A 25680-nucleotide genomic window follows, 5' to 3' on the forward strand; every position below is an offset into this window, starting at 1 on the left:
AGTGACAGGTAATAGAAAAATGGGTAGAGGAAGTGAGTAGGCACTTCTAGAAGAAGCAGGAATGGCTCATGAAGATGAAAAATTGTTCATGCTCTGAAGGAACCAAGAAGATGCAAATGAAAATCACAGTTTCATAGCCACCTGTTTGGCAAGAATTTCAGTCTTGCAACAATGAGAGACGACGTGGTCGTGGGCCCGCCGGCGCCCTCCCCCAATACCGGGGGTGTCTCTGGTACAACCACTTTGGAAGACAGTTTGGTTTACTTGGTAATATTGGGTGTGTGACTATCTTCTGACTCTGCCATCTTGCGCCTACCTCAGCCTTGTAAACCTCAGAGACACAGGAGGAGGTTTATAGCGTCATCACTCGCATCAGCAAAGCTGGCCACAACGCAGAAGCTCTTGACAGTGGGCTGAGTTGTGGATCTTTATTCAGGGAAAGGTCATAGGGAAGGGAAACATCAGCCGCAGCGCCTGCCTCCCCGGGGGTGCACTTCAGAAACAGTGAAGGGCCAGAGCGCAGAGGAAAACATACAGTGCGACGCAATTTATAAGTATTTCATGACAGGCAATCCTGAGTGATAAGTCACTTATACGTACATGGTAAAAAATTAATGAAAAGTGATCGAATGATTCCCATTAGCTTAAGGGCAGACGATCCTCTGGCAGGCTTGGTCAGTCAAGTCTTCCATCATTTAATTAGTATGTTTTGCAGGTGGCCAGTCATTTCCAAATATTTATAATTTCCTTCTTATGGCTGTTTCCTTTTTTTTCCTTTTATGGTTTCACATGTCAAGTTCCCTTTTATAGTTAGGTCTATTTCTAGTTAGGTCTTATTGTCTTGTGTTGATTCTGGTTGTCTAGTCCTACACTGATCACACTGTTCTAGCTGGCAGTATCATACAGCATATTTGATGTCTAATGCTCAGTAACTTGCACTCTGCAGCCTCTTCCCTGCCCACCTGTGACGATGCAGGCGTCTCTCTGTTTTCCTTTCTCTTTTTCCTAATAAACCTGTCCTTTTAAGATTTTTTTTAGTTCTATAATTAGTTTTGTTAACTTTTTTCCTTACACTTTAGCTCAATTTTAATAAAATGTTTCCCAAGCATTGTTTTGACAGGTGCTCAGGCTTAAGTCAGGAATATTGACTGCGTCCGTTTGTTTCCCACACTTGAATTTGAGGGACTGACCCGGTTCCTAACAGCCCGATCTCCACACCGCTTCTTCACATGTGTCCATTGGAATGTTGTCTGTTACACTCATTGGTTTGTGAGTGTCTTCTGGAACACTGTGGAAGCTGTGAAGGCTGATTTCCATGCTGCGTGGCACGCACCCAAGCATCACTAATGCACAGAATGAGAACAAGAGCATATTCACACGAGTGTGCCCTTTTCACTGCTCATTTTGCTCAGGGCTCCTGAGGTCGAAGAGAAGAATCTCCAAGTCAACATTCGGCCGCCCAGGGTACACTGACAGCAGGCCCATCCGCAGAGCGCGGGCAAATTATAGGCACTGGCTGGCGCAAAGCAGTGGCCGCCGGGGCCTGTTCACATGGGACCTCAGGGCCGCGCTGCTTCTCAGTCAGGGTCTTCCAGACAAATTCCCTTAATACCATTGTGATTTAGAGCCGCGCATCCACGTGGAGTTGTCAGTACATCCTTTGGGGATTTAAGAGCTCAAAATTTCCAAAATATTCAAAATTGAATTCAGGGCTTTGGGAAGTGGGGAACTGTAGAAGCAACAGGGCTGCATGTCTGCAGCAATCACTCATCGGGATGACGATTCCTCAGACGACCCCTGGGAACACCCAGGAAAGCGTGCAGCCAGCTCCGGGCCCAACAATGCCTGGTTTTTATCCTCTGAGTGCTTGTATCAAAACACATATTAAACCAAGGAAATGACCAGAGATTTATGGGCCAGACTTGGCACCTGCCACCTGGGCCTTACGTTCTCAGCATCCGCCTGGGCGCTGCAGCGGGTCTTCGAGAACACACGACAGAGGGGCCTTCTCAGGGAGGGGACTGCAGGGTCAGGGAAGGCTGTGTCACTGCTGGGGCCGGGCCGTCCGTGAGAGGGAGGCCTCTCCTGGTTTTGCGGTGCCTGTTTCAGTGATGTGGGGTCAGACATAGTGAGAGGAGGCCAGGATCAGAATAAAAGTGAGGAGCATTTTCTAGGTTTTTATTATGAGAAAATCTCAACCATGCAAAAGGGGAAGGAGGCCCACGCACACGCCTGTTATCCTGACTTAAGAATTCTCCACAGCCGGTCAATCTGGCCTCAGCTCCGTCTCCTCCACTCTTTAACTCACCACCCATTTGCGCCATCTGTGTTGTCTTTTCCTTCCACTCTTTTGTTTTAAATTCACCAATAAAGGATGCACCTTGGAGACCCTCAGCCCCAACAGGCCTCCCGACCCGAGCTCCCACCCCACGCTTGCTGTACCCACAGTGGTGCACAACCTCCGGGTCTCGGAAGTAACAAACTTCTCCGTTGTCAAAGTCTCCAGATGGTTATTGCTGAGGCGCCTCTTGGAGTCACTGTGAGAATCGCAAGGGCTGCCGACGGGCTGAAACTGGGCGAGACGGCGATCTCTGAGACTGGCTTCTTCCCTCGGTGTGGTTCTCTTGGGCTACCCGGGCTCTTACTTGTGTCGATAGCTCGTTCCTTTTTCATTCCTTTGGAAAACGAGTGTGGCTTTATTTCATGACTAGCGAGGGGGCCGCTCCTTTGCTCTCTTCAGTGCAGGGCCCACCACTTGTCCACAGCCCGCGGCTCGGTGCGAGCTTGACCCCGCTGCTGCTGGGATGAGCTGCTGCCCAGCTACCATGTCTTCTGACTCATCAGTGTTAAAGTTGGTGAAGCGCCGCTTCTTACAAATACAGCTTTTCTGGTGGGCAGAGAACTTGAGCTCGGCCCTGCCTGGTGCCTCAGGGATATGCTCCTGGCTCTGCAGTGTGGTGCAGAAGGACATGATGGCTTGGCCGGTGTGGACCCTGGCCACTGTGCCTGGGGCTCCCCAGAGGCACCCCACATACCTGTCTAGAGCCTGACATCGGGAGAGCATGATGTCAGACATGAAGGACAGAGAAAGGTTGTCTCTGAGGTGCCTTAGACCAACCCATGCAAGCGGCAGGCTGCACTCGCAAGCAGGGAGGCTGCTGTCTGCAGGCCCCGCGTGGGTGGCCTGGTTGGCCGCAGAATCGAGCTGGCTCCTGTCTAGTGCTGAGCAGTGGCCCATTCTGTGGGTGCAGCACAACTGATGACCCCTTAGTCGCTGAAAGACATGTGGGTAGTTTCCAATCGGTGGCTACTACGTGTGAAGCTACAATGAATGATTGTGTACAGATCCGTGTGTGAATGTACACTTCCAATTCTCTGAGTTAAATAAATGCCCAAGAGTTCAGTGACAGGGTCCTACGATGATTGTGTGTTTGGTCTTTGAAAGGGACTGCCAACCTGTTTTCCGGAAGCGGCCACGCCACTTTGAATTTCCACCAGCGACGTCGGCACGGTGGCCCCTCCGCGGCCTTGCCAAGAGACTGAGCTGCCGTGGTTTCTGGCTTGGCCTTTCTGGTAGGTGTGTGGTGAGGCCACACGGTTTAGTGTGCACTTCCCTGCCGGCTGGTGATGCTGACCAGCTCTTGTCCTGTCTCCTACCCGTATATCTTCTTCGGTGAGATGTCTCTCCTCCATTTTCTAATGAGTATTTCTGTTTGCAGCTGAGTTTCTGGTGTGCTCAAATACTAGTTCTTTGGCATGAATACAAAACCCTCCGAGTCTCCAATAGATTCCTGGCTACCTGACATGAGCAGGGCTTGAGGTTCATCTTGTTAAATGGAATTTTAAGCTTTTAGAAATATATGGAAACGATGTAGCGCTATAAAATCCATTCTTTTTCCAAAGAAATTTGATTATTGAAAAGGACAAGGAAGAAACCTAGGAGAGAAACTTCCGGTAAGACCCAGCAAATCCCAAGGCTCCCTATAGCTCCCAATTCACCCCATTCCTTTATATTCAGGGCTGCATTAAAGCCTACGTGCTTTAGTAGTCCAGCGGGCGCTGGGCTCAACAGGGAGCTGCAAGCCGATGGGTTGTGTTTTCATGATGAGGTTAAGTGCAGAGGCCTGGCCGGGGAGGACAGGGAAGGAGGCTCCCTGAGGCTGTGGCCGCCGGGCAGTGAGGCGGCAGGAGGGACTCAGGCCTCGTGTGCAAAGACCTCCAAGGGAAGGAGACACGTTCTGGGGCGGCCGAGTCCTAGTGGGGCTCTGAGACTCTCCAGTGATCACAACAAACACAACTTCGCAGAAGGCTGAGGAAAAGGAAGGGTCACACCTGAACGTTGCTCAGTGTTACCTTAGGCAGAGAATAAAGGAGTTCATAGAGTGACTGCTTGGCTGCTGTCTTTTTGGTTCCATCTCATCCTTTTCATAGAGAACTACAGAGCTGGCGCAGAGGAAGGAGAGTCTCTGATCTGGGCACGTTCTGAGCGTGAGGCAGGCGGCACCCGTCTGGGCTGGACTGGGACGTCCCCAGCCCTCGGGTGCGGTCACGAGTCTGTCTGCCAGGTGGGGGGGCACGCGGGGCGCCCCCCGCGCCTCCCCTGCAGGGGACACTTCCGCGCCAGGGCCCAGCTGTCTCCCGGGTGAGAGGGCACTGCATTCTGGGGCCGGCAGGCGAGAACTTAGGTTCACCAGTGGGGCTTTAAAACAAGGCTGGACATGTCACGCCCTCCGCCCAGCCTCTGCGCTGCCGGCACCACCGACTCCGCGTCCAGGGTCACAGCAGCAGCGTGCTGTGACCACAGGCGTGAACTAGTCACTCCAGCCCACCTCGGAGGGTTAGCATGTCTTTAGGACATTCCTGTGCAGGAGACTGGGGTCAGCAGAAGGGGTACAGGGGTGCCCCCCCCAGGACAAGCTGGCCCGAGGGATAGGTTCATTGGTTTATTTTTTGGTGAAGTGATTTCCAAGAGCTCACGTACAGACGGCACAGAGCGACACGCGACAGTGGCTGGTGATGGAGACTGCTAAATGCGTTTCAACTACCTCAGCTGGGCTTTTTAGACAAGCTGCTGAGCGGGAAGCACAAACCGGGTCTCTGCAGGAGTGAGGGCTTGGGGTCGGGGCTCGGGCCTGGAGCGGGGCCACGGGGGCCCTTCAGAGCCAGATGTCCGAGCTGCAGTCGCCCCCAGGGTAGCGGAGCTCGTGGGCCAGGGCTGGGCCCATGGGCTCCTTCCCGAAGTCCACCAGGAAGTTGGGGTTCAACTTCAGTCCTCCATTCACAGTATCCACATCGACCTGCAGCATCACCGAACCTTCCCTGGTAGGGGTAGGGAGGGGGTGAGAGGGACATCCTGGTGGTGGCTCCTCCTCAGGATGGGAGCGCAGGATGGGTTTCTAGGCAGGGAGCAGGGTCTGTGTGGTGGGGGGGCAGGCGGGGTGCCCAAGGAGTCATCAGAAAGCCAAATGTCCCTCTGGGAGGATGCCCGGGCAGTTTGCTCCTCACCTGATGAGATCCGGGTAAAACTGCTTGTCCCAGGCGCTGTACAGTGACGTGGTGACGTAGAGCCGCTTGCCGTCCAGGCTGAGCTGGATCATCTGGGGGCCTCCGGCCACCCGTTTTCCCTTGGGAAAGCCAGGGGTCAGAGCCAGGAGGCGTCCAGACTGCTCGGCCCCCCACCTCTCCCGCATGGATCCCGGGGTCCTCACCTTGACCACCAGGGGTTCTGGCTGGCACTTCAGCTCCTGGTCCTCCAGCACTTGCACGGGGCCTCCCTTAGTAATGCTGCCCCCGATAAACAGCTGGATGTGGCGGTGCAGAGCGGGGAGTGGGGCGGGTGGGCGGAGCACAGTGGGAGGTGAGGGCATTGCGGGAAGAGCGGTTGGCCTTGGCCAGGAGCCCTCTTCATGCTCCCCCTGCACCACCCATCACCCCCATCCTTGTTTTTCCTGCACCTCCCTTCTACCCCCAGTCACTTCATACTTCTCCCTCCTCCCCAGACTCTGGCCTCCCCCTTCCCACTGCCCCAGCGCACCTGCCCGGCCAGTCGAGGCCGCTGCGGGTCGGAGATGTCGTATTGGCGCAGGTCGCCGTGCAGCCAGTTGCTGAAGTAGAGGAAGCGGTCGTCCAGGGACAGCAGGATGTCGGTGATCAGGCCTGTGGGGTTCGGAGCAGTTCAGGACACTTGTTCCCGGGCCAGGACTCACCCCTTCGACTTCTCACCTCTTCCCGGGCACTCACTTGGCATTTCAGGCAGCATCCAGCCCTTCACCTTCTTGGGGGGCACCTGGATCACCTTCTCCACGGACCACGTACCTCCCTGCACCAGGCGGTGGAGCAGGGGTTAGGAGGCGGAAGGAGCCTGGTCAAACGCTGGGGAGAGGGGCTGGCGGCAGGCCCAGCAGTCACCTCATTCTTGTAGAAGCGTTGAATGTTGGAGCTTAGGGCGCAGCCCACGAAGCCCTGGGAGGCGGCTGGGTTGTGGAGGAAACGGATCTCCAGGGGGATGAGCCCATCCTGCAGGGGCAGCGTCTGCAGGATCTCGTGGCGCTGCCAGTCCCACACGTGCAGGTGGCTCCCATACTTCCCTGCAGGGGTGGGGCGGGAAGGCGGCTCAGGTTCAGGGGTTGGGGTGGGAGGGCAGGAGCGGGGCATGGCCCGGGGTGGGAGGCTGAAAGGTGGGTCGGAGCAAGTCAGCGCTCTCAGCTCAGCCGACCTCCTCACCCCAAGTGTCTGCGGGTCTGTGTCAGGGGAGTGAGAAGGAGCAAAGCCAGGGTGGCCCCGGTGGCCTTTTCACCTGCTTCCACGTCGGCGGGGTTGAAGCCGTCTATTATGACGTTGGGGGCCGCCCACTCCGTGCTGATCATGACGTTGTGGCGGGGCTGGTACCAGAAGTCGTAGCCCATGGGCGCGGCACCCCCGGGCTGCTCCCACGTCCCCTTCACCTCAAAGGTCTCTCCATCCAGCAGCACAAAACCCCCTGGGCAGGGAGGGGAGCCAGGTAGCAGGCAGCAGTGGTGCAGAGCGACCTGCCAGCTCCCCCTCAGGCGTGTCCGGGAGGCTGGAGCCCGCTGCCTGGTGCTCCTCCCCGCCCTGTGCTTAAATTCAGGTGTTCAAAGGTCACACCCAGGTGCTGACTTACTCTGGCAGGTGCCTCCACCCATCACCTCAGCCCTCTGCAGGCAAAACGTCTCCCCGTGAGCCAAGAGCTCTCCCGGGGCGCCCACAGCTTCTCTTGCCAACCTGCCCTTTCGGTGCAGGATTCCTCCCAGAGTCCAAGTGCTGTCCTGCTCACTAGGACTCCTCAGAGCGCAGAGAAACTGTGTGTACAACTCAACATGAGTGCCCAGCGTGTTTTCCGCTTGCCAAGTGTGAGAGGACACCTTGGTATGTCTTTGCCAGCACAAAGAGGTCAACTCCCAAGTGTGGTTAAACCTCAGAACGTCAAGCTCCCCCTGCCTCCTGGGAAAGCAGGTCAGAGGTGCCCGGCAGCTACCATAAGCGGAGGGTCTTAGCTGACCCCACCCAAGCCCCGGAGTGGGCGCTGCGGGGAAGCAGCCAAGGCCACAGAGAAGCGGAGCCAGGTGGCTGGTCTGAGTCCAGGCCTGCACCTTCGGGTGAGAGGCTCAGCCAGCCTGGGCCTGTTCTCATGTGTGAAACAGGGATCAAGTGGCACCTTCCTCTGAGGTTGTCCGTGGCACACCTACGTGTCAGCGCCGACCACTCCACAGAGGAGGGGGCAGAAGCAAAGACGGGGTGTGTGCGTGCGCTCACGAGGCCGGTGTAACGCGTGTGTTCCTGGGCCCTGTGCTCGCACCCCCCCCCCGCAGACTGCTCTGGGGATCACTTTCAAGTGACTTCACCCTGAAGGCTCATCTTCAGGGAAATAATTGAAACAATCTAGGTCCTTGGCTATAGTTTCCATCTGGGAGGAGACTCCACCCCCATTCTCTCTGGAAGGTCGTTCCATTGCTTCCCCCAGCATGGAAGCTGCCCCCACAGCGGTGGCTGGGAGCGGGATACCTTTGCTGTTGCCCTTGGGGTCTCCCAGGGCGCTGATCATCACCTCCCCGCTGGCCAGGCAGTGGCTGGTGTGGAGATAGCCCAGGCCGCTCTTGGCGTGCACGTCCTGGGCCTCGATGACCTGGAGGGGCACAGGGCAGGGGAGGGAATGCTCCTCAGCGCAGGCCCTGAGCTCTTCCCCCCACTCCCTCCTTCTAGCCGCTGAGCCTGTCTTCTTTCCTGCTAAACGTGGGCAGTTTCCCTGTGGGAATATGGCAGAGATTCAGCCTCGGAGCCTCTGCAGCGTGGCAAGGGCCTGTGGAGAGCCGCATGCTCCCCAGCAGGAAGCACTGACTGACCTGGGTGGACCTGTCTGGAAGGCACTCCCAGCCCAAGAGAGCCGGCTGCTGTCAGGCTGGGTGCCAGCGGCAGGCAGGGCTCTCCAAGTGTTAAGAGGATTAGGCACCTGCCCTGCCCGGCAGGAAGCCCTGGGTTTGTGGCGAGAGCGCTGGCTCTCCCCAGCTCAGAGGTGCACGGAGCAGCCTTGGCCCAGCCCTGGCAAGGACCCAGCCCTGGCGCACAAGTGCTCAGTGCGGTGCCGGCCCGCGCTGCTTCTCGCTCTCCCCTAGCACCCACCTAACCGCCTCTAGCCCTGAGCCCCGACCCCAGCCAGAGGATGGGGTGAGGGGGGGGCATCGCCCTAATTGTGCAGCCTGCCTTGTGCAGCTTGGGGGCCCGGGGCTCGGAGCCCACGTCCACCACGTAGATGCGGGAGGAGATGAGGCTGGGCAGCACCAGCTTGTTGCGCGTCTTGGAGCTGTCCCCGAAGCAGCTGCTGCAGGTGTTCCACCCTGAGTGGTGCAGCTCGTCCTTGACGTTGGGCATGGGCAGCCGGTGGATGACCTAGGACGGGGCGGGCGGTCGCGCTGGCACAAGGCCCCCTGGGGCCGCCTCGATGGGCAGCGCAGCCCGGACTCCCCTCGCACTTGGGGGTACCCCTGGGCAAGGAACAGTCCGCACAGGCACACCGGTGGGGGGGCGGGGAAGGAGAGCAGGGCTGGGAAGGGCACACAGCCGGGGTCAGAGGGGGGGTCGCCTGAGGCCCGCCTCACCTGGCAATACTGGGGAGACTTGGGGTCCACATCCACCGTGGCCAGATAGTCTGGGGCCTCAGTGGCCGTGTTTCGGTAAATGCAGGGCAGGTAGACGATCTCCTCCCGGGGCCCTGGAGGGGGAGCGCGAGCCAAGGAGCCGGGGCAGGACGGGGCGGTGGGTGGAGGCTGGAGGCTGGTACCGAGCCACCCTACCCCATGTGGTCGGTGGGGTGGTCGGTCGCGGGGCTCCTTCCCGGGTGCTGCCGCTGGGGCGCTTACCTTTCATGGCGTCCATCGGGGTGGGGTAGCCGGGTCCACACTTGCCACATTTTGTAGCTGTGGGAACAGTGGGGCTGTCTGCCAGACCGCACCCCGGCACCTTTCCTACTCTCAGCAAAAGCTGGGCCGCCCCTCGCCGCTCCAGGGCAAGGCGGTCTCCTGTGGCCCCATCGGGACCACCCATTTTCCTGCCCCTGAAAGTCCTGATAAAGGCGCCAGCTGCAGAGACGTGGCCTGGAGGCGGCACGCGCTCCAGCAGGGGGGCGTCGCGAGGGAGGGGCTGCAGCAGAGGCTGGGGGCCGGGGTGTGACATCAGCCCGGGTCCCAACCCCAGTCGGGAGAGGCCAGGGGAGCGTGGGCAAATTATCCTCTCTGGCCCCTCCAGCCCGCTTCCCCGTTATCTGTGAGGAGACACGGCCGGCGGAGGGGTTTTGCCAGAGGCAGAAAGCGCGGCTGTGCCTGGGAGCGAGCCTGGTGGGAGCCCCTGAGCCCTGGTCCGAAGCCCCAGGGAGCTGGGCTCTTGGACCCCCTTAGCTGAGAGGCCCCAGACCCGGGGCGGAGCACTCACTCTCCCAGGCCACTGGCCGGAGCCGGTGATAACCAAGGGTCGGGGGAGGGGCGGGGGGCTGCAGGGCCAGGAGGCAGGGCTGATACCAGCCGCGTGTCCTCAGGATGGATTCTGTGGCTGGGTGGACCCCACTTCCTTTATCTGGAGAGTGAGGTATTTGGCCCATGTCTGGAGATCTCGGGGCCCACCCATCAGCGCTGGTCTGGAGGGGAGGCTGCTCCCCCTGGTCCGCAGGGCTAGGGCCTCCGGGAGGCAAGGTGGCTGCAGACCAGGCGGCCCTGGCGGGGCCTGACCGCGCCAGGGCTGCAGCTGGACGAGAGCCCGGAGCGCGGCTCACGGGACTGGGCCCTGCCGGAGCCGGGTCAGGGCCAGCTGGCCGCTGGCCAGAGAGACGGGGCCCCAGCGGGGAGCCAGGAGCAGCCAGGGATTCCGCTGGTGCTTGACCCAGGCCCGGGGAGCCGGCCCCCCAGCAGCAGCCAAGGGACTCCGGAGGGTGAGACCTGGGAACGTGCTTTCAAGCCCAGAAACCTGCTGGAGGCCCAGCAGGGGGTAACATAAGACCCGCCCCTTTCTCCAGGGGACATCGTGCCAAGTGAGACAAAGTATTCAGGAGGGTGTTTGCCAGGGGAGGGCGCGTGAAGGGGGGGGGGGCAGCGCTCAGCGCTGAGACAGGGCTGGGGGGGGTGGAGAGGCAGGTCCCGAGGAATTAGGAGCCTGGCCCTGGCACAGGAGGTGCTGTTTGGGGTTTGGCACTGGCGCGAGGGGGAGGAGAAGGAAGTGGCTGGGTCCAGAAGGGGAAGGAATTCCAAGCCATCAGGACACACCGGGAAACTGGGAAGCCAAGGAGACGGGCAGCCAAGCGGGAGGAGGTGTTGCCCTTGGGCATCTGGGCCACCGGCACCCTGGCATAGCATTTCTGCTCGTGTCTTCTTTCTGGGGATAACCCCCCGCCCTCCCCCACCATTCTTAAGCATCTGAAGCCAGACCCCCAGTGGCCCTGGGGCTGAGGCGAACGTGGAATCTGGCAGTTGGGCATCCTGCAGCGGGAAGGAGCCGGAGACAAGGGGCCTGACTCCTGACTGGACCGGCGCGCATCAGGGGGGCCATCATTTCCGGGAGGGAGCAGTGGGGGGGGTTTCAGGGCCAAGAGGGCGGGGGCACTAGGGCAGGCCCTGGTGAGAGGCGCAGGCTCCCTGGCTCCCCTCCACTGTGGAGGGTGATATGGGGGACCGAGGGGGTGACAAGGGCCCCCCAGGGCCAGGCTCCTACTGGAGTAAGGATTCAGCCCAGGGCTAGGGTCAGGGGGGCCTGTCTCCCGGAGCCCCAGGCAGGGACGCAGAGCACCCCAGTGCTCTCCCAGGCCCGGCTTGGCTGCAGGAAGGCTCCCTGGCACCAGGTCCCAGCTGGCAGCTGGGTGGGAGCCTGGGGTCACTCACCCCAGCTGCCCCTCTACCTTCCTTCCCAGGCACCTCCAGAAGCTGACTGTGCTGGGCAGTGCAGGTGACAGGAGGGGGGGCCACGGAGCCAAGGCCAGAGCTCCCTCACAGGCTCCCCCAGGCTTCCTGCCTCTCCCTGTGGGGTGGCCTGGGTGGGCAGTGCAGCTGCCCGCAGCCCCTCCTTACCCATGCTGCCGCGGTAGCTGCTGGGCCTGGTCCCGAGGCCGCCAGGGGTGAGTAGAGGCGGAAAACTGCGTGGTGTCAGGGCAGGCTGTGTCCAGGAGGGGCAAAGGGAGGGAATTTATAGGGCCAATTGGGTGGTGGGGCGGGCCCGGGGGAGGGCCTGGCTGCAGCCCAGGGTGTCAGGGCTGCCGGCCAAGATGCTCCTAAGTGGCCTGGAGGCTGGAGTTCAAGTTACAGAGCATGTAGGGCGGAGCTTGTGCCCGGTGCGGGCGTGTACTGTGCCCGCCAGTGTGCGCGTGCATGGCTGTGCACGCACCTGCTCCCGCGCCCTGCGTGGCTGCACAGGCTCCCTTCAGGGCAGCCTGCACGAGCACGGGCTGGGTCCGTGGGGAGTCTGCTGTGAGTGTGCCTGTGCCTGGACTTGTCTGTGAGTGTGTGCCCACGAATGCCTGTGGGTGAGTGTGTGTGTGTGTGTGTGTGTGAGAGAGAGCGCGAGAGCGAGCCCTGTGCGTCCACGTTCCTGAACTTGGACCTGTGTCTTGGCATTTGGGGTGCCTGGGGCCGCGGGCCCAGTCACTCCTGCCTCCACTTGCAGGCCCAGCTCTGCTGAGAGTGAGCTCTTGCTTCAGACACCCCGCTCCAAGATGCAGCCCACGCAGGAACTGCCCCCCGCTCCCTGGGGCTGCTGGCGGAGCCTCCCCGTGAGCTTTGAACTGAAAGCTGGCAAGTGCCCCATCGCCTGTCACAGACTACAGGAGGGGCCGGAACACCTGCCCCTCATCCTGGCCTGGTGCCTCAACGGATCCTGGGGGTAGGGACGGCAGGACTGGGGGCAGCCCAGGCCGGCCTCGCTGTTCCGGCTGCCCTGTGGCAAGTCATGAAGCTCAGGGGCTCCAGCTCTCTGGGAGGGAGTCCTGTAGGGGGGAGGGGGGGCTTCCCAGGACTGCTGGCCTGTGCCCTCAGCGGGGCAAGGACACACGGGCTGCCTGGGCAGGAATGGCAGCGGCTGGGGGGAGGGCTGCAGGGGGCTGGGGCCTGATCCGCCGCTGCTCTCCTGCAGAGTTCAGGGCGAGACAGAGGCTGGGAACCCACCCAGGCTGCTCCCTAGAAGCCGAGGGGCCCCTCCTCCCTCATAGCCAGCGCCTTCTAGGAAGCTGCTGCCGCTGCACCTGGGGGACCACCTTCGCGTGTGCGGGGAGAGTCTCCACAGGGAAGTTGTTTTCTTTTTAAGATTTATTTATGCATACAAGAGCCGGGGTACAGGCCAGAGGTGCGGGAGGGTGAGAGGATTCACCGGAGACAGAGCGGGGAGCAGAACAGGCAGACTGACAGAAATCCACTGCTGAGGGGAGCAGCGGCGAGACAGGAGGGGTCTGCTCGCCATGTGGGTTGCTCCGAGGCCGGCGGGGATGGAATCGGCACTGCAGAGGCTGCGGAGGCTGCGGACAGCTCCACAGCTCGGCGCTCAACTGCCTGCGCCACCAGGGAGGCCCCCACAAGGAAGTTTTTGCTGGGTGGTGAGAGGGGCAAGGCCTGACCTTGCGGCAGCCGCAGCCTTGGGCTTCCAGCATGGGGTCTGCAGCCAAGGCGGGGAGGGAGAGCAAAGGGGGCTGCGGGTGCTGGCTGAGCTCTGTCCCGATGGGGGAGGGAAGATCCTTCTGGGCCCCCCTCTCTGCCCCCGCGTCACTCAGCCCCTCGTGGCTCTGCTCGTGTCTTGGCCTCACGGCTGTGCCCTCAGCCTGGCTGGAGCCCACACGGGGCCCAGGGCTGCAGTTCGACCTGAGCCGGCCTCCTGCCTCCACCACTCACTCTGCCCATCACCCCGGGCTCTTCCCCAGGGGTCTCCACCGCCTGGTGAGGAACCCCACGGAGATCTAGGACAGAGGGAGCCCCACCCCGCTCTCCAGGGCAGCTCTGAGTCTGAACTCCACCCAAGCTGCAGCCTCGCTGGGTCTGAGTCTGGCACTGGGGAGGGTCTGCCTGTGGCTGGGGGCCTCGAGGCGCTGGGGCCACCCGGCCTGCCTCTCCTGTCACTTCCTCTGGAGCTCCCCCTGCAGAGCCTGTGGGGCTGGGGAGGCCTCACTGCAGACAGGGTGGAGCAGTATGGGCGGGGGTCAGGCTGGCGGGGCCCACCCAGGACCCCTGTCTGCCTCTTACAGCACAGATGGGCTTGGGCCTGGGCGTGGGTGGGTGGGGTGGGGGTGGGGAGGGACTCCTGGGTGCACAGGCAGGGGCGCAGGCTCTGGCTCCCTGAGCCTGGTGGCTACGTGAAGGGCCTGTCCAGCCTCTGCGGCCCCAGCACTGGGGGGGGGCGGGGGCGGAGCGCGGGCCCCAGGCCCAGCACCCCCATAGGCAGAGCCGCAGGAGGGGTAAGGCAAGTTGGCAGGGTGAGTGCGGCTCGGGTGCCTCCCACGGCTGCAAACCCCAGCCCAGCGTCAGGGAGGTGGCCGGGCCACCCGCCCCGGGTTATGTAACAGCCCCTGAACTCCAGCCCCGCCAGAAGCGGATCCTCAGAGTCTGGGGGCGGGGCAGCTGCCGGGGACCCAGCGGTGGGGTGGGGGTGAGGGTGGGGCAGGGCACCAGGTTTCTCCTTTCTCTCCCCCGCAGCCAGCCGGATCCAAGAAAGGCAGACCATGAGGCCAGGACCAAGCCAGGGAAGGGGAGCTGCAGCGGCCCGCGCATGATTTCGTGTATTTAAAAAAAAAAAAAGGAAAATTAGGAACATGATGTTCTTCCTCCCAACACAGCAAAGCCAAACAAAACCAAACAAAACAAAGCCCGCACCAGGAAGCCCCGGAGCCGCGCCGGCGGGCCCACCGACACGACACGAGCCCTGACCTCTGCCCCGCTGCCCCGCTGCCCTTTGCCCTGGTCCTCCCACGGCTGCGGCCTCGGCCTCCGTAAGCTGCTCTCCTGCAGGCGCTGATGGGGACATCAAGGACAAGGAGGAGCGGGGGGGGGGGGGGGGGGTCACTGCTGCTCCCGGGAGGGCCCGGCCGTCCCGGGGCCCCTCACGCCAGCCTCGCCCGCCACCCCCTGCTCACAGGCTCCCGAGCGCCTGCCTCCTGCCTCCGCCAACACGGCCCCGGGCGGCAGTCTGGTGGGCAGAGGGGGGTCGCAGCCCTCACAGACATGAGGCCCGGGGGCCGGTGACCACGGGGGGCCCAGAACCGGTGATGAGGAATGACCCAGCCCCGAGCACTGCGGGGGGTGGGCGCGTGAGGGCGGCCCCGGGAGGCCGCCGTGGACACAGGCAGGTGCGCACTGAACACCCCACGACACAGAATGTGAGGAACACGCCGGAGGCAGAGGCGGCCTGTGGAGGCCTGAGGTGGACTGGCCGGACAGGTTGCAGTTTTGACCAGCTAAGCAGAGTTTCTGAGCCCTGTCCCGCTCCTGCCTCTCCTTTCAAGAGACCAACTACACCCCCTCCGGGGAGGGAGTTCCCCCAGAACCTGTTGCCAGGTGTGGCTGGCCCCACGCCATGCCCTCCACCTCGAATCAAGCAGACAGGCCTTGCTAATCCCCCGCGCTCTCCCGGCACCACCCGCTCCCTGCTCCGAGTTCGAGTTCGGGGCCTGCTGCCCAGGGGCCTCTTCCAGAGCTTGGGCAAGAGAAGCAGATGAGGGCACGAGCCAGAGGCATTGGGGGTTTCCTCTCCACCCCGGGCGACTGAGAAATAGCCTCCCGTGGGGTCTGGGGCTGGCGGCTGATTTCCCCACACCAGGGACCGCCCCCCTCAGCCGCCGCTGCGGGGGTACCCCAGCCTTCTCCGGTCAGACAGCTCGGTGGGCAGCACGACTGGCTGCTGCCTGCGATGGCCGCCACAGAGAGGAGAGGAGGTGTTTCCGTTTTGCCACAGCCCGGGTCACCCTCCCATGACTTAAGAAGAGGCTGAGGCACCAGGGCCACGGCCATAGGCGGGGCCTCTGACTCGGATGCGCTGGCCACGGCTCAGCACAAGGGAAGAAAGTGTTTAGAAAGCAACTGGTGCCTTTGAAATTACTCTGGACCCACCCCCTTTTTTTTCTGAGCAAGTTCTTCCTTAATTCACTTAATTCTCCCAACAACCCCCTAGAGTGAAGAATACATTAAAATTATCCCTTTTCACTATTTACACAACTGGAAGGTAACAGCATTAACGTGACACCTTGTCCCTGGTTTTGAAGAAAATGGCTCAGAGTATTTCTCCGTTAGGCATAGCATTGATCTTATTATTTTATTTTATTTTATTTTTAAAGATTTATTTATTTATTCACACAAGCACTGGGTACAGTCAGAAGCGCGGGAGGGTGAGAGAATTCACCAGAGCCAGAGCGGGGAGCAGAGCAGGCAGAAGGACCGAAGGACACTGCTGAGGGGAGCAGCGGGCGGCAGGAGAGGTCTGCGCGCCATGTGGGACCCTCCTCCAGTGGCCGGGGATCAGCCGGGGATCGAACTGGCGCTGCAGAGGCCGCGGGCAGCTTCACAACCCAGCGCTCAAGCGCTGCGCCACTGGGGAGGCCCAGCATTGATCTTATTATTTTATTTTATTATTTAAAAAATTTTAATTAATTTTCATCCATCATTGTTCATTTCTGGACGGCACTTGATTTCTCCCCTCAGGAGCGGTCCCCGTGGCTGTCCCCCACCACCTGGCCCATCTCCCATCCCTCGTGCTCCTCCCGCCCCGTTCTGTCCCCTCACCCGTCCCTCCCCGCTGGGTGCCCGGGCTGCGGTCAGCCTGCAAGTGCTGTCCTCCTGCAGCCCCTTGTTTGGTTTCTCCACATTCTACGTGCCAGTGAGATGGTTGATTTTTCTTTCTCTTCTGACTATTTCGCTGAGTGTCATCCCTTCAGCTCTGTCCTTGCTGCCGCGAAAGGCATGAGTTTATCTTTTTAATTTTAAGATGTATTTATTTATTTATTTTAAAGATTTATTTATTTATTTATACAAGAACCAGAGTATAAGCCAGATGCGCGGGAGGGTGAGAGGATTCACCAGAGGCAGAGCGGGGAATGGAACAGGCAGACCGATGAAACACACTGCTGAGGGGAGCAGCGAGCGAGACAGGAGAGGTCTGCTGCGCCATGTGGGCTGCTCCCTGGCTGGCGGGGGATCGAACTTGTGTTGCAGTGGCTGTGGATCGCCTCATAGTGCGGTGCTCAACCCCTTGGGCCACCAGGGAGACTCCAAATCTTAAAAAAATAATAATAAAGGGGACTTCTTGGTTGCACAAGGGGTTAAACAGGGCACTATGAAGCAATCCGCAGCCTCTGCAGCACAATTTTGATCCCTGGCCCTCCAGAGAGAAACCCGCATGGCGAAGCAGACCTCTCCTGTCTCGCCCGCTGCTCCCCTCAGCAGTGGATTTCAGTCAGTCTGCCTATTCTGCTCCCCACTCTGCCCCCGGTGAATCCTCTCACTCCCCTGCATCACTGGCCTGTACCCCAGCTCTTATATGCATAAATAAATCTTTTTAAAAAATAATAAAATAAATAAATCTTTTAAAAAAAGATTTATTTATTCATAGAAGAACTAGCATGTTGGCCAGAGGTGGGGGGGAGGGGGTGAGAGGAGTCACCAGAGACAGAGTGGGGAGCAGAGCAGGCAGATCCACTGAAACACACTGGTGGGGGGAGCAGTGGGGAGACAGGAGAGATCTGCTGCGCCCTGTGGGTCAGCTCTTTGGCTGGGGATTGAACTCGGTTCACACGGCAATAGCCTGAGACTGAATCCCTAGGCCACTAGGGAGGTCTGAATTTATCTTTTTTTTTTTTTTTAAAGATTTATTTATTCATTTACACAAGCACTGGGTACAGTCAGAAGCGCGGGAGGGTGAGAGGATTCACCAGAGCCAGAGCAGGGAGCAGAACAGGCAGACTGACGAAATACACTGCTGAGGGGAGCAGCGGGAGGCAGGAGAGGTCTGTGCGCCATGTGGGACCCTTGCTGGTGACTGGGGATTGAACCAGCGCTGCAAAGGCTGCGAGCAGCTTCGCAACCCAGCGCTCAACCACTGCGCCACTGGGGAGGCCCTGAATTTATCTTTTTTGATCACTGAGTGGTATTCCACTGTGTATGCAGACCCCTCCTTTATGCACTCATCTGTTTTGGAGGCGTTTAGGTTGTTTCCATCCCTTGGTTATTGTGAATAGTGCTGCAATAAACCTAGGAGTGGACTCTCTGGGTTCTATGGTAGATCCATTTTCAGTGTATGGAGGACCCCCACAGGCTGCCCCTAGGGGCTGGGCCATTCTGCACTGGGTATAAGTATAAGAGGCAGTATAAGAGGCTCCTTTATCTCCATGTCCTCACCAGCATCTGCTGTTTCTAGTCTTTCCACAAGGGCCGTCCTCACAGGGGCGAGGTGGGGTCTCACTGCGGTTATGATTCGCCTTTCCCTGACGAGCGGTGGTACACATTTGCTCATGCGCCTGCGGCCCATCTGCATGTCTTCCCTGGAGAAATGTCTCTTAGCTTTCTGCCCATTTTTTTTTTTAATTTTTTTGCATGTTTTTATTTATTTATTTGTTTGTTTGTTTTTTGTTTATACAAGCACTGGGTACAGTCAGAAGCGCGGGAGGGCGAGAGAATTCACCAGAGCCAGAGCGGGGAGCAGAGCAGGCAGAAGGACCGAAGGACACTGCTGAGGGGAGCAGCGGGCGGCAGGAGAGGTCTGCGCGCCATGTGGGACCCTCCTCTGGTGGCCGGGGAGCAGCTGGGGATCGAACCGGCGCCGCAGAGGCCGCAGGCAGCTTCGCAACCCAGCGCTCAACCGCTGCGCCACCGGGGAGGCCCTCTGCCCATTTTTTGACTGTATCTGTCTTTTTTTTTTTTTAATGTGTCTTTTTCTTTTTAAGATTTATTTATTTATTTATACAAGCACTGGGTACAGTCCAGTCAGAAGTGCAGGAGGGTGAGATAATTCACCAGAGCCAGAGCGGGGAACAGAACAGGCAGACTGATGAAATACACTGCTGAGGGGAGCAGTGGGCACAGCAGGAGAGGTCTGTGCGCCATGTGGGACCCTCACCCAGTGGCCCGGGATCGAACCAGTGCTACAGAGGCTACGGGCAGCTTTGCAGCCCAGCGCTCAACCGCTGCGCCCCCAGGGGAGGCCCATATCTGTCTTTTAAGAGAGAAGAAGATAATAGAAAGTGAAAGAGTTTCTCCTTCTCTCAGTGGGAAGTTTCAATACATACAAAAGTAGAGAGAGAAGCTTCATAGACTGGCAGGCACCACAGCCGCCTTCAATAAAAACCAGTTCCCGGCCCAGCCTTGCTCAATCCTGGATTTTTAAAAAGGCAAACCCTAGACGTTATACTATTTCTTTTGTTAGTATTTCAGTGTGCATCCCTTCAAGATGAGAATCTTTTATTTTAAACCACAGTCACACGTAGGCACACAAAAGTCTTTGCTGTGATCAAATGCTCAGTGATGCTCCCGTCCCTGCCCTTACACATTTTGTTTTATGGAGTATTTATCTGAATGGAGATCTAAAGAGGGCTTGTGCTTTTCTATTGTCTCTTTCAAGAAATCTCTTAAATCTCTTTAATCTACAGGTGAGAGAGGGAGGAGCCCTGAAGTCTGGTTTTATGTTTTAATGAAGAAGGGTTTGATGGAACAGAAAATATATATCTTGTCACCACACATCCAATCTTCAAGGAAAAAATTGTGAAGTGGGTTTGGAAACCAATTATGTGGTGGAGAAGAGGAAACAGCAGCGCTGGCTGCAGGGACACAAGTGAAAGTTTGTGATGACCACACCCACGCCCCCACCTTTCTCCTGGGCCAGGCCTGGCTCCAGAGGAGCTGAGACAAAGGCCATAAAATGGCTTTTATGTGATCGCCTCTGCCTTTTCAGAGGCTTTCCTCTCTCGGTCAAGAGCCCTGGGAAGAAAGAATTACATCAGTCTTGGTTAATGGCCCAAATTAAGCCATCAAAACCCTTAATCAAGTCTCCATTTTGGATGCGTTACAATTCTGTAAATTGAATATCCAAAGGAAAATAAATGCTTTTCTATTTGAGGTTCGAAGGACCTTTTTTTTTTTAAATGTTTATTTGACTTTTTTTTTTTTTTTTAATACAAGAACCGGGTACAGGCCAGATGCGCGGGAGGGTAAGAGGATTCACTAGAAATAGAGCGGGGAACAGAACAGGCAGACTGACGAAACACACTGCTAAGGGGAACAGCAGGTGAGACAGGAGAGGTCTGCCGCGCCATGTGGGATTCTCGCTGGCTGGCCGGGATCGAACCCGCACTGCAGGCTGTGGACAGCTTCACAGTGCGGTGCTCAACTGCCTGCGACACCAGGGAGGCCCTCGAAGGAACTTTTGCTCCCAGCCGTCAGGCACCTGAGTCAGTTTCTCTACTAAAGCGCAGGACTGGCAGGAACAAATCCCGCCCCCCAGGAGCCCAGGGGCTGGCTTTCTCATCTCGGCACCAAGGTGCTGTCTGGGAAGAGAGCAGGGGACCCTTTCCCCGTGTCCCCAAAATAAATAAACAAGCAAACATACAAACAAACAAACAAATAAATAAATGGGGGCACACTGCTTCTGCCTTTCCCCTCCCTTCAACTACAGTTCTTTGATGCCTTCCCGGGTCCGTGCCCCACGCTGCCTGCGGCACCCGGTGTTGCGGTCCCAGGCTTTGGGGAACTTGTCCTCAGTTCTTCGGGAATCAGAGGGAGGCTGGGAAAGAGTCTCCCTCCTGGCCCTGTCTCCCATGCACTGTGTGCAGCCTGCCAGGCCCACTCGGGCGTCCCCAGGGCCGCAACCAAGTGCAGAAAGGCTGAAAAGTGGTGTCTGGGGAGGGAATGTTGTGGGATGGCCAGTCTCAGCTGGTCAAAAGGCCACTCAGAAACCAACATTTAAAAAGGCTTAAACTGGACCTCCCTGGTGGCACAAGGGGTTAAACACAGCACTGTGAAGCTGCCAGCAGCCTCTGCAGCACGAGTTCGATCTCCGCCAGGGAGCAACCCACATGGCTCAGCAGACCCCTCCTGTCTCCCTGCTGCCCCCCTGAGCAGTGTATTTTAGCAGATCCGCCTGTTCTGCTTCCCACTCTGTCTCTGGTAAATCCTTTCACCCCTGCACCTCTGGCCTACACCCCAGTTCTTCTACTCAAAAATAAATAAATCTAAAAAAAATTAAACAGTATAAAATGGTAAAGCATTTTAAGAAGGCAAGTTAGCAACACCTTGCAACATTCTAAGCAGACAGCTGCCTCTGTGGAGCTGGACAAGGACACACGTGTAGGAACAGGGGCTCCCGTGGCATGGTTCCAGGGGTGAAGAGCTGCCAGCACCAACGGGCTGAGCCCAGACCGCAACACGGGGCGCTGCAGTGCTGCACGCAGCGTGGGACACGGACCCGGAAAGGCATCAAAGAACTGTAGTTGGAGGAGGAAAGGCAGAAACAGTGTGCCGCCGTTCATTTATTTATTTATTTATTTAAATAATTTTTTTTTTTAAGATTTATTTATTTATTTATACAAGCACTGGGTACAGTGAGAAGCGCGGGAGGGAGAGAGAATTCACCAGAGCCAGAGCGGGGAGCAGAGCAGGCAGACTGACGAAATATATTCTGAGGGGAGCAGCAGGCACGGCAGGAGAGGTCTGCGCGCCATGTGGGACCCTCGCCTGGCGGCCGGGGATTGAACCAGCACTGAAGAGGCTGCGGGCAGCTTCTCAACCCAGCGATCAACCGCTGCACCACCGGGGAGGCCCCAGTATGCCCCCATTTAATTAAAACTCAAATAAAATTAGTGAAGCCATATAAGTTAAATTAATTAGAGTAATTTATACACTAATACTTTTAATTATATCTGTGGTTGTATGTTTGTAAAGTAGGGTTTATCACAGCAAAGCTCCCTTTATCAGGCCGCAGTGTGAGAGCAGCCCTTCCCGCTTGAGGCCTTGATGCTCTGGGGTGACTCTCAGTTTTCACAGTATCACTCTGGAGGTTTGACATACACGCATAATTGCCACATGGAAATAGGAATACAATAGCTGTTGCCCTAGGATAGGTAAAACTGTGGAAGTTCAAACCCCAGCACTGGGGAGCCGAGGAGGGAGAGGGGTACACCCATGCAGAGCTGGCGAGTGTGGCCTGGGCCTGCGTGCAAGTTAGTCTGTGTGTGGCCTTGCCTGGGAGTTCACCTCTGAGCTGCAGTTCCAGAAACAATGGCCATGTTGGAAACAGCAGCAGCAGCCATCACTCCAGAAGTGCCGGCTCTGTCCTTCCTCCTGTTCCAGGCGCATGAAGAAAAAGGAGCCCTGCAAGCTGTCAGGGTAGCTCACTGCGAGCCGGGACTGCTCGGCCCTCACGCTCTGCCTTACTCAGCCCTGGCTCCCGCCCTGTGAGCCAGTCAGCCTAGGCCTGTCTTATGGACAAGGCAGTCACAGCTTACGAAAGGGATGTAACCCACGCAGTCCCGCAGCGGCAGAGCCCAGGTTCGGATCCAGGCTTCGCCCCGGCCCACACGGCACCTGGCCATGGCTGCTATGTGCTTGGTTGCGTGAGGCCAGGATTAAGCGTGAGATTCAGCCAGGACAGCTGGGCGTGCCTGAGGAGGACCCTGACATGAAGGGGCAGGGCCCCGGGAGAAGGCTCCGGTGGGTGCAGGGGCAGGCAAGCACGTGGGGAGGCAGCCATGTTCCAGAAGTTCCCAGGCCAGCGCTGCACTGGGAATTTGGGGGGCAGGGACAGCATTCTGGGAGTGAGGTCTCAGGCAAAAGAGACTCTGGCTGCTCCTGGTTACTGTTCAAACATGACTGTCACGGGGCTTGACCACTCAGAGGATCCGACGCATGGTGCTTGGCAGACTGGGGTGACTGTGAGGAAGGTGGGACCCAGAAGTGTTCCCAGGTGGACCTCAGTGCTAAGGCTCCGCCCTCTTCAGCAAGGAAGAGTTTTTGTCTCAATAGACAGCCTCTTGGGGCCACCAGAAATCAAACACTGGGCCCTGGGACCCCAGGAGGCTTGGTGACCCCAGCCCCCTCGTAGCTCTATCCTGGGGAGGCTTATCCAGTCCACCTCGCTGGCCCAGGGTCTCACAGACCCAAGAGCTCCTCATTGTCAGGTACAACTGGGTGGAACCTGAGAATATCTCAAAGGCAGAAGGAGTCACAACACGCCCTGGCGTGGCCTCCAGCTTCCCCTGTCTTGCCAAGTAGCCTCTCCTTCCTCAGCCCATTCCAGTGGCTCCGGGAGAAGCTATGCATGAAACATTCTGAGAAGAAAGAAAAAAATTCTAGCTTGGATTACAGGTGTCTGGCTCTCCACCACACACCACATCCAGAAGAAGACACCTGTTATTAAGATATTACAACTGGAAACCCAGAACCGGACGGCCTGTGCTGAGTCCTGGCTCTCTTTAGGCTGCTCTCAATGACCATGCAGGCGAGGGAACTTGCCCTGTGGGTGCTGGCCGGGCTCCTCCCTACACACCCCATGAAAAAGGTGGCCGGGGCAGAAGGAGCGCCAGCTGCCCACGGCCTTCCGGGGTGGCCTGCCCCTCTCCTGGCAGGTCCACTTGGCCAGCAAGAGTTGCCCATGGGCCCACATCCAGCGAAAGGCGCTCAGGGCCGATCTCTTCCAAGAGGGAGGGGCAGGAATTTGTTCTTTCTAGGAGCCACTTACATGTTTTCAAGCTGGGACTTCTTTTGCCTGATCGCGTCCCTCTGCGGCAACCACTGCGGCCGCCATGGTGACCTCTGGCAGGCAGAAAGCCGGCAGCTAGTAACTCACTGGCCTTCAGGCCACCACACTGAGCTCCGTGAAGCCATCGTCTCCATCTTACAGACAAGCACGTCCCTGCTCCCGGCCTCTGTGAGACAAGGAAATGTCATAAACGTAAGTCATGGGGCCTCCCTGGTGGCGCAAGGGGTTAAGCACTGCACTATGAAGCAATCCCCAGCCTCTGCAGCACGAGTTCGATCCCCGGCTGGCCAGAGAGAAACCCACATGGCGCAGCAGACCTCTCCTGTCTCACCTGCTGCACCCCTCAGCAGTGTACTTTGGTCAATCTGCCTGTTCTGCTCCCCACTCTGTCTCTGGTGAATCCTCTCATCCCCCGCATCTCTGGCCTGTACCCCAGCTCTTGTATGCATAAATAAATCAATCTTTTAAAATAAATAAATAAACAAACAAACAAACAAACAAATAAATAAATAAATGTAAGTCAGGAGCAGAGAAGTGACTGGCGGGGCCTGGCCTTGGATCCGGAGTTTGGCTCCAGAGTCTATGCTCTTAACCACTGGCGGGGGCTGTGGGCCTCGTCACGGGACCATCCCTCAGAAGCAGTCGACCTGACAGAACATTCACTAAGGCAAAGCCTCCTGAGGCTGGCCTGCTGGTCTGAGTCGTTTTCCCCACAACCACACATTCTCAGCCTGATGCGGCAGAGGCAGCGGTGGGGCAGGCTGCTGAGTTCTCCCGCTCACAGTCTCCTCACTCTGGGCTCCACTGATTTGGAGACTCAGCACCCTGAGGTGACTTGCTTCCACCCACAAAGAAGATGGGGCCTCCCCTGGTGGTGCAGCGGTTGAGTGCTGGGCTGCAAAGCTGCCTGCAGCTTCTGCCATGCCGGTTCGATCCCCAGTCACCGGGTGAGGGTCCCACATAGCGCGCAGACCTCTCCTGCTGTGCCCGATGCTCCCCTCAGCAGTGGACTTCAGTCCTTCTGCCTGTTCTGCTCCCTGCTCTGGCTCTGGTGAATTCTCTCACCCTCCTGCGCTTCTGACTGTACCCAGTGCTTATATAAATAAATAAAAATTAAAAAAAAAAAGAAGAGACCCTAGCTGGTCATTGGAACCGGAGCCTGACCCAGCTCCCTGGCTTCTGGGGCTTTAAATTTAATCCAGCCAATGAATAGGCAGGAAAGAGGGGTACCGTGTTACCCGGGGTGACGATGCCTGATGATTTAGAGAAAACAGGGTCCTTGACACAGCAGGCACAGGGGAGGGGGCCCAGGGATGTTTTCTATCAGGGGTTAAGGTTAACAGAAGACTGAACAACACACCCAAGAGCTCAGATCCTGTGTGTGTGTGTGTGGGGGGAGTTTAGAGCCCCAGGGAAAGAAGCCCAAGCATGGGACGCGCTGGCTATGCTGAGGGTGTCTGGAGGCCGAGCTTGGGAACCAGCGGGTCCCAGCGAGAACAGAACACGTGGCTGTGCCCCCCTCTGTTGGTTTCCACATCTGCCGCAGAGGATGATAATAATAGTTCAGACCTCAAATGTTTATTGTGGGAATCACGTAATCCTCATAAAGCACTAGAACAGGTCCAGCGTGTAGTAAACACTCGCTGAAGGTGGGTTATTATTAAGGCGAGCGGATGAGAAGTAACAGAGAAGGCCGTAAACGCCGGGCCGACCTCAGATCAGTGGCAAACATGAGAACAGCACACACGGACCTGCAAAGGGGGGGTTCCCAGCAGCTTTGTGCATGATCACCCCAACCGGGGGAGAACCAACCCGACGTCCTTCAACGTGCGGATGGCCGAGCCGCCGGCACGCACACTCTGGCATCGTCTCCTCGGCAATAAAAGACGTGAACTCTCGTGCCGCGAAGGAAGCCAGCACCCAGATGAAAAGGAACCGACCTCATGGGAGCCAGTGCTGGTGGGCCACGTACCTGCTGACGCTAATCTCTAAAGTGTATAAAGAGCACATACAGCCCAGTAGCCAAAAGAAATCAAATGATCCAATTAAAAGTGGGCAGAGGCGATGAAAAGACATTTTTTCTAAAGAAGACAGACGGATGGTGAGCAAGGGACAGAAGGATGCTTAGCTGCCCCGATCACCAGGGAAATGGAAATCAAGACGAGGATAAGTGTTCTGTTCCACAGAAAGTTTCCAGCGGCTGCTGTCAAGTAGACAAGCGCGTGGGGGAGGGGGTGGCGGCCAGGGGGCCTGGGGGCACTGTTGGTGGGAAGGTGAATTGGTGGCCACTGTGGAGACAGTCTGCTGGGCCCTCAAAAAATCAGAAATAGCACTTGCAGGTGAGCTGGGCCTAGGTATTTTCTCTGAGGGAGGCGAGACACTAACTCAAAGGGGAACATGCACCCCACGCTCACTGCAGCACTACGCACAGCACCTGAGAGCCGGAACGAGGGTCACGGATGGGTGGATAGA

General features: G+C 58.0%; 1 protein-coding gene across 1 annotated transcript; it reads right to left on the reverse strand.

Moving 5' to 3' along the window:
- Window positions 1–4992: 4992 nt before the first annotated feature.
- SELENBP1 (selenium binding protein 1) lies at window positions 4993–22042 on the reverse strand (the record flags this gene model as incomplete). Its single annotated transcript, XM_084242493.1, has 12 exons — window positions 4993–5319; window positions 5506–5624; window positions 5709–5801; window positions 6035–6156; window positions 6241–6319; window positions 6409–6587; window positions 6797–6979; window positions 8023–8143; window positions 8719–8904; window positions 9114–9226; window positions 9375–9666; window positions 21956–22042. The coding sequence occupies 12 exons, from the start codon at window positions 22040–22042 to the stop codon at window positions 5157–5159; spliced, it is 1737 nt and encodes a 578-aa protein (XP_084098619.1). The 3' UTR covers window positions 4993–5156.
- Window positions 22043–25680: the final 3638 nt, after the last annotated feature.

The sequence above is a fragment of the Talpa europaea genome, assembly GCF_964194135.1.
Source record: "Talpa europaea genome assembly, chromosome: 9".
Taxonomy (NCBI): Eukaryota; Metazoa; Chordata; class Mammalia; order Eulipotyphla; family Talpidae; genus Talpa; species Talpa europaea.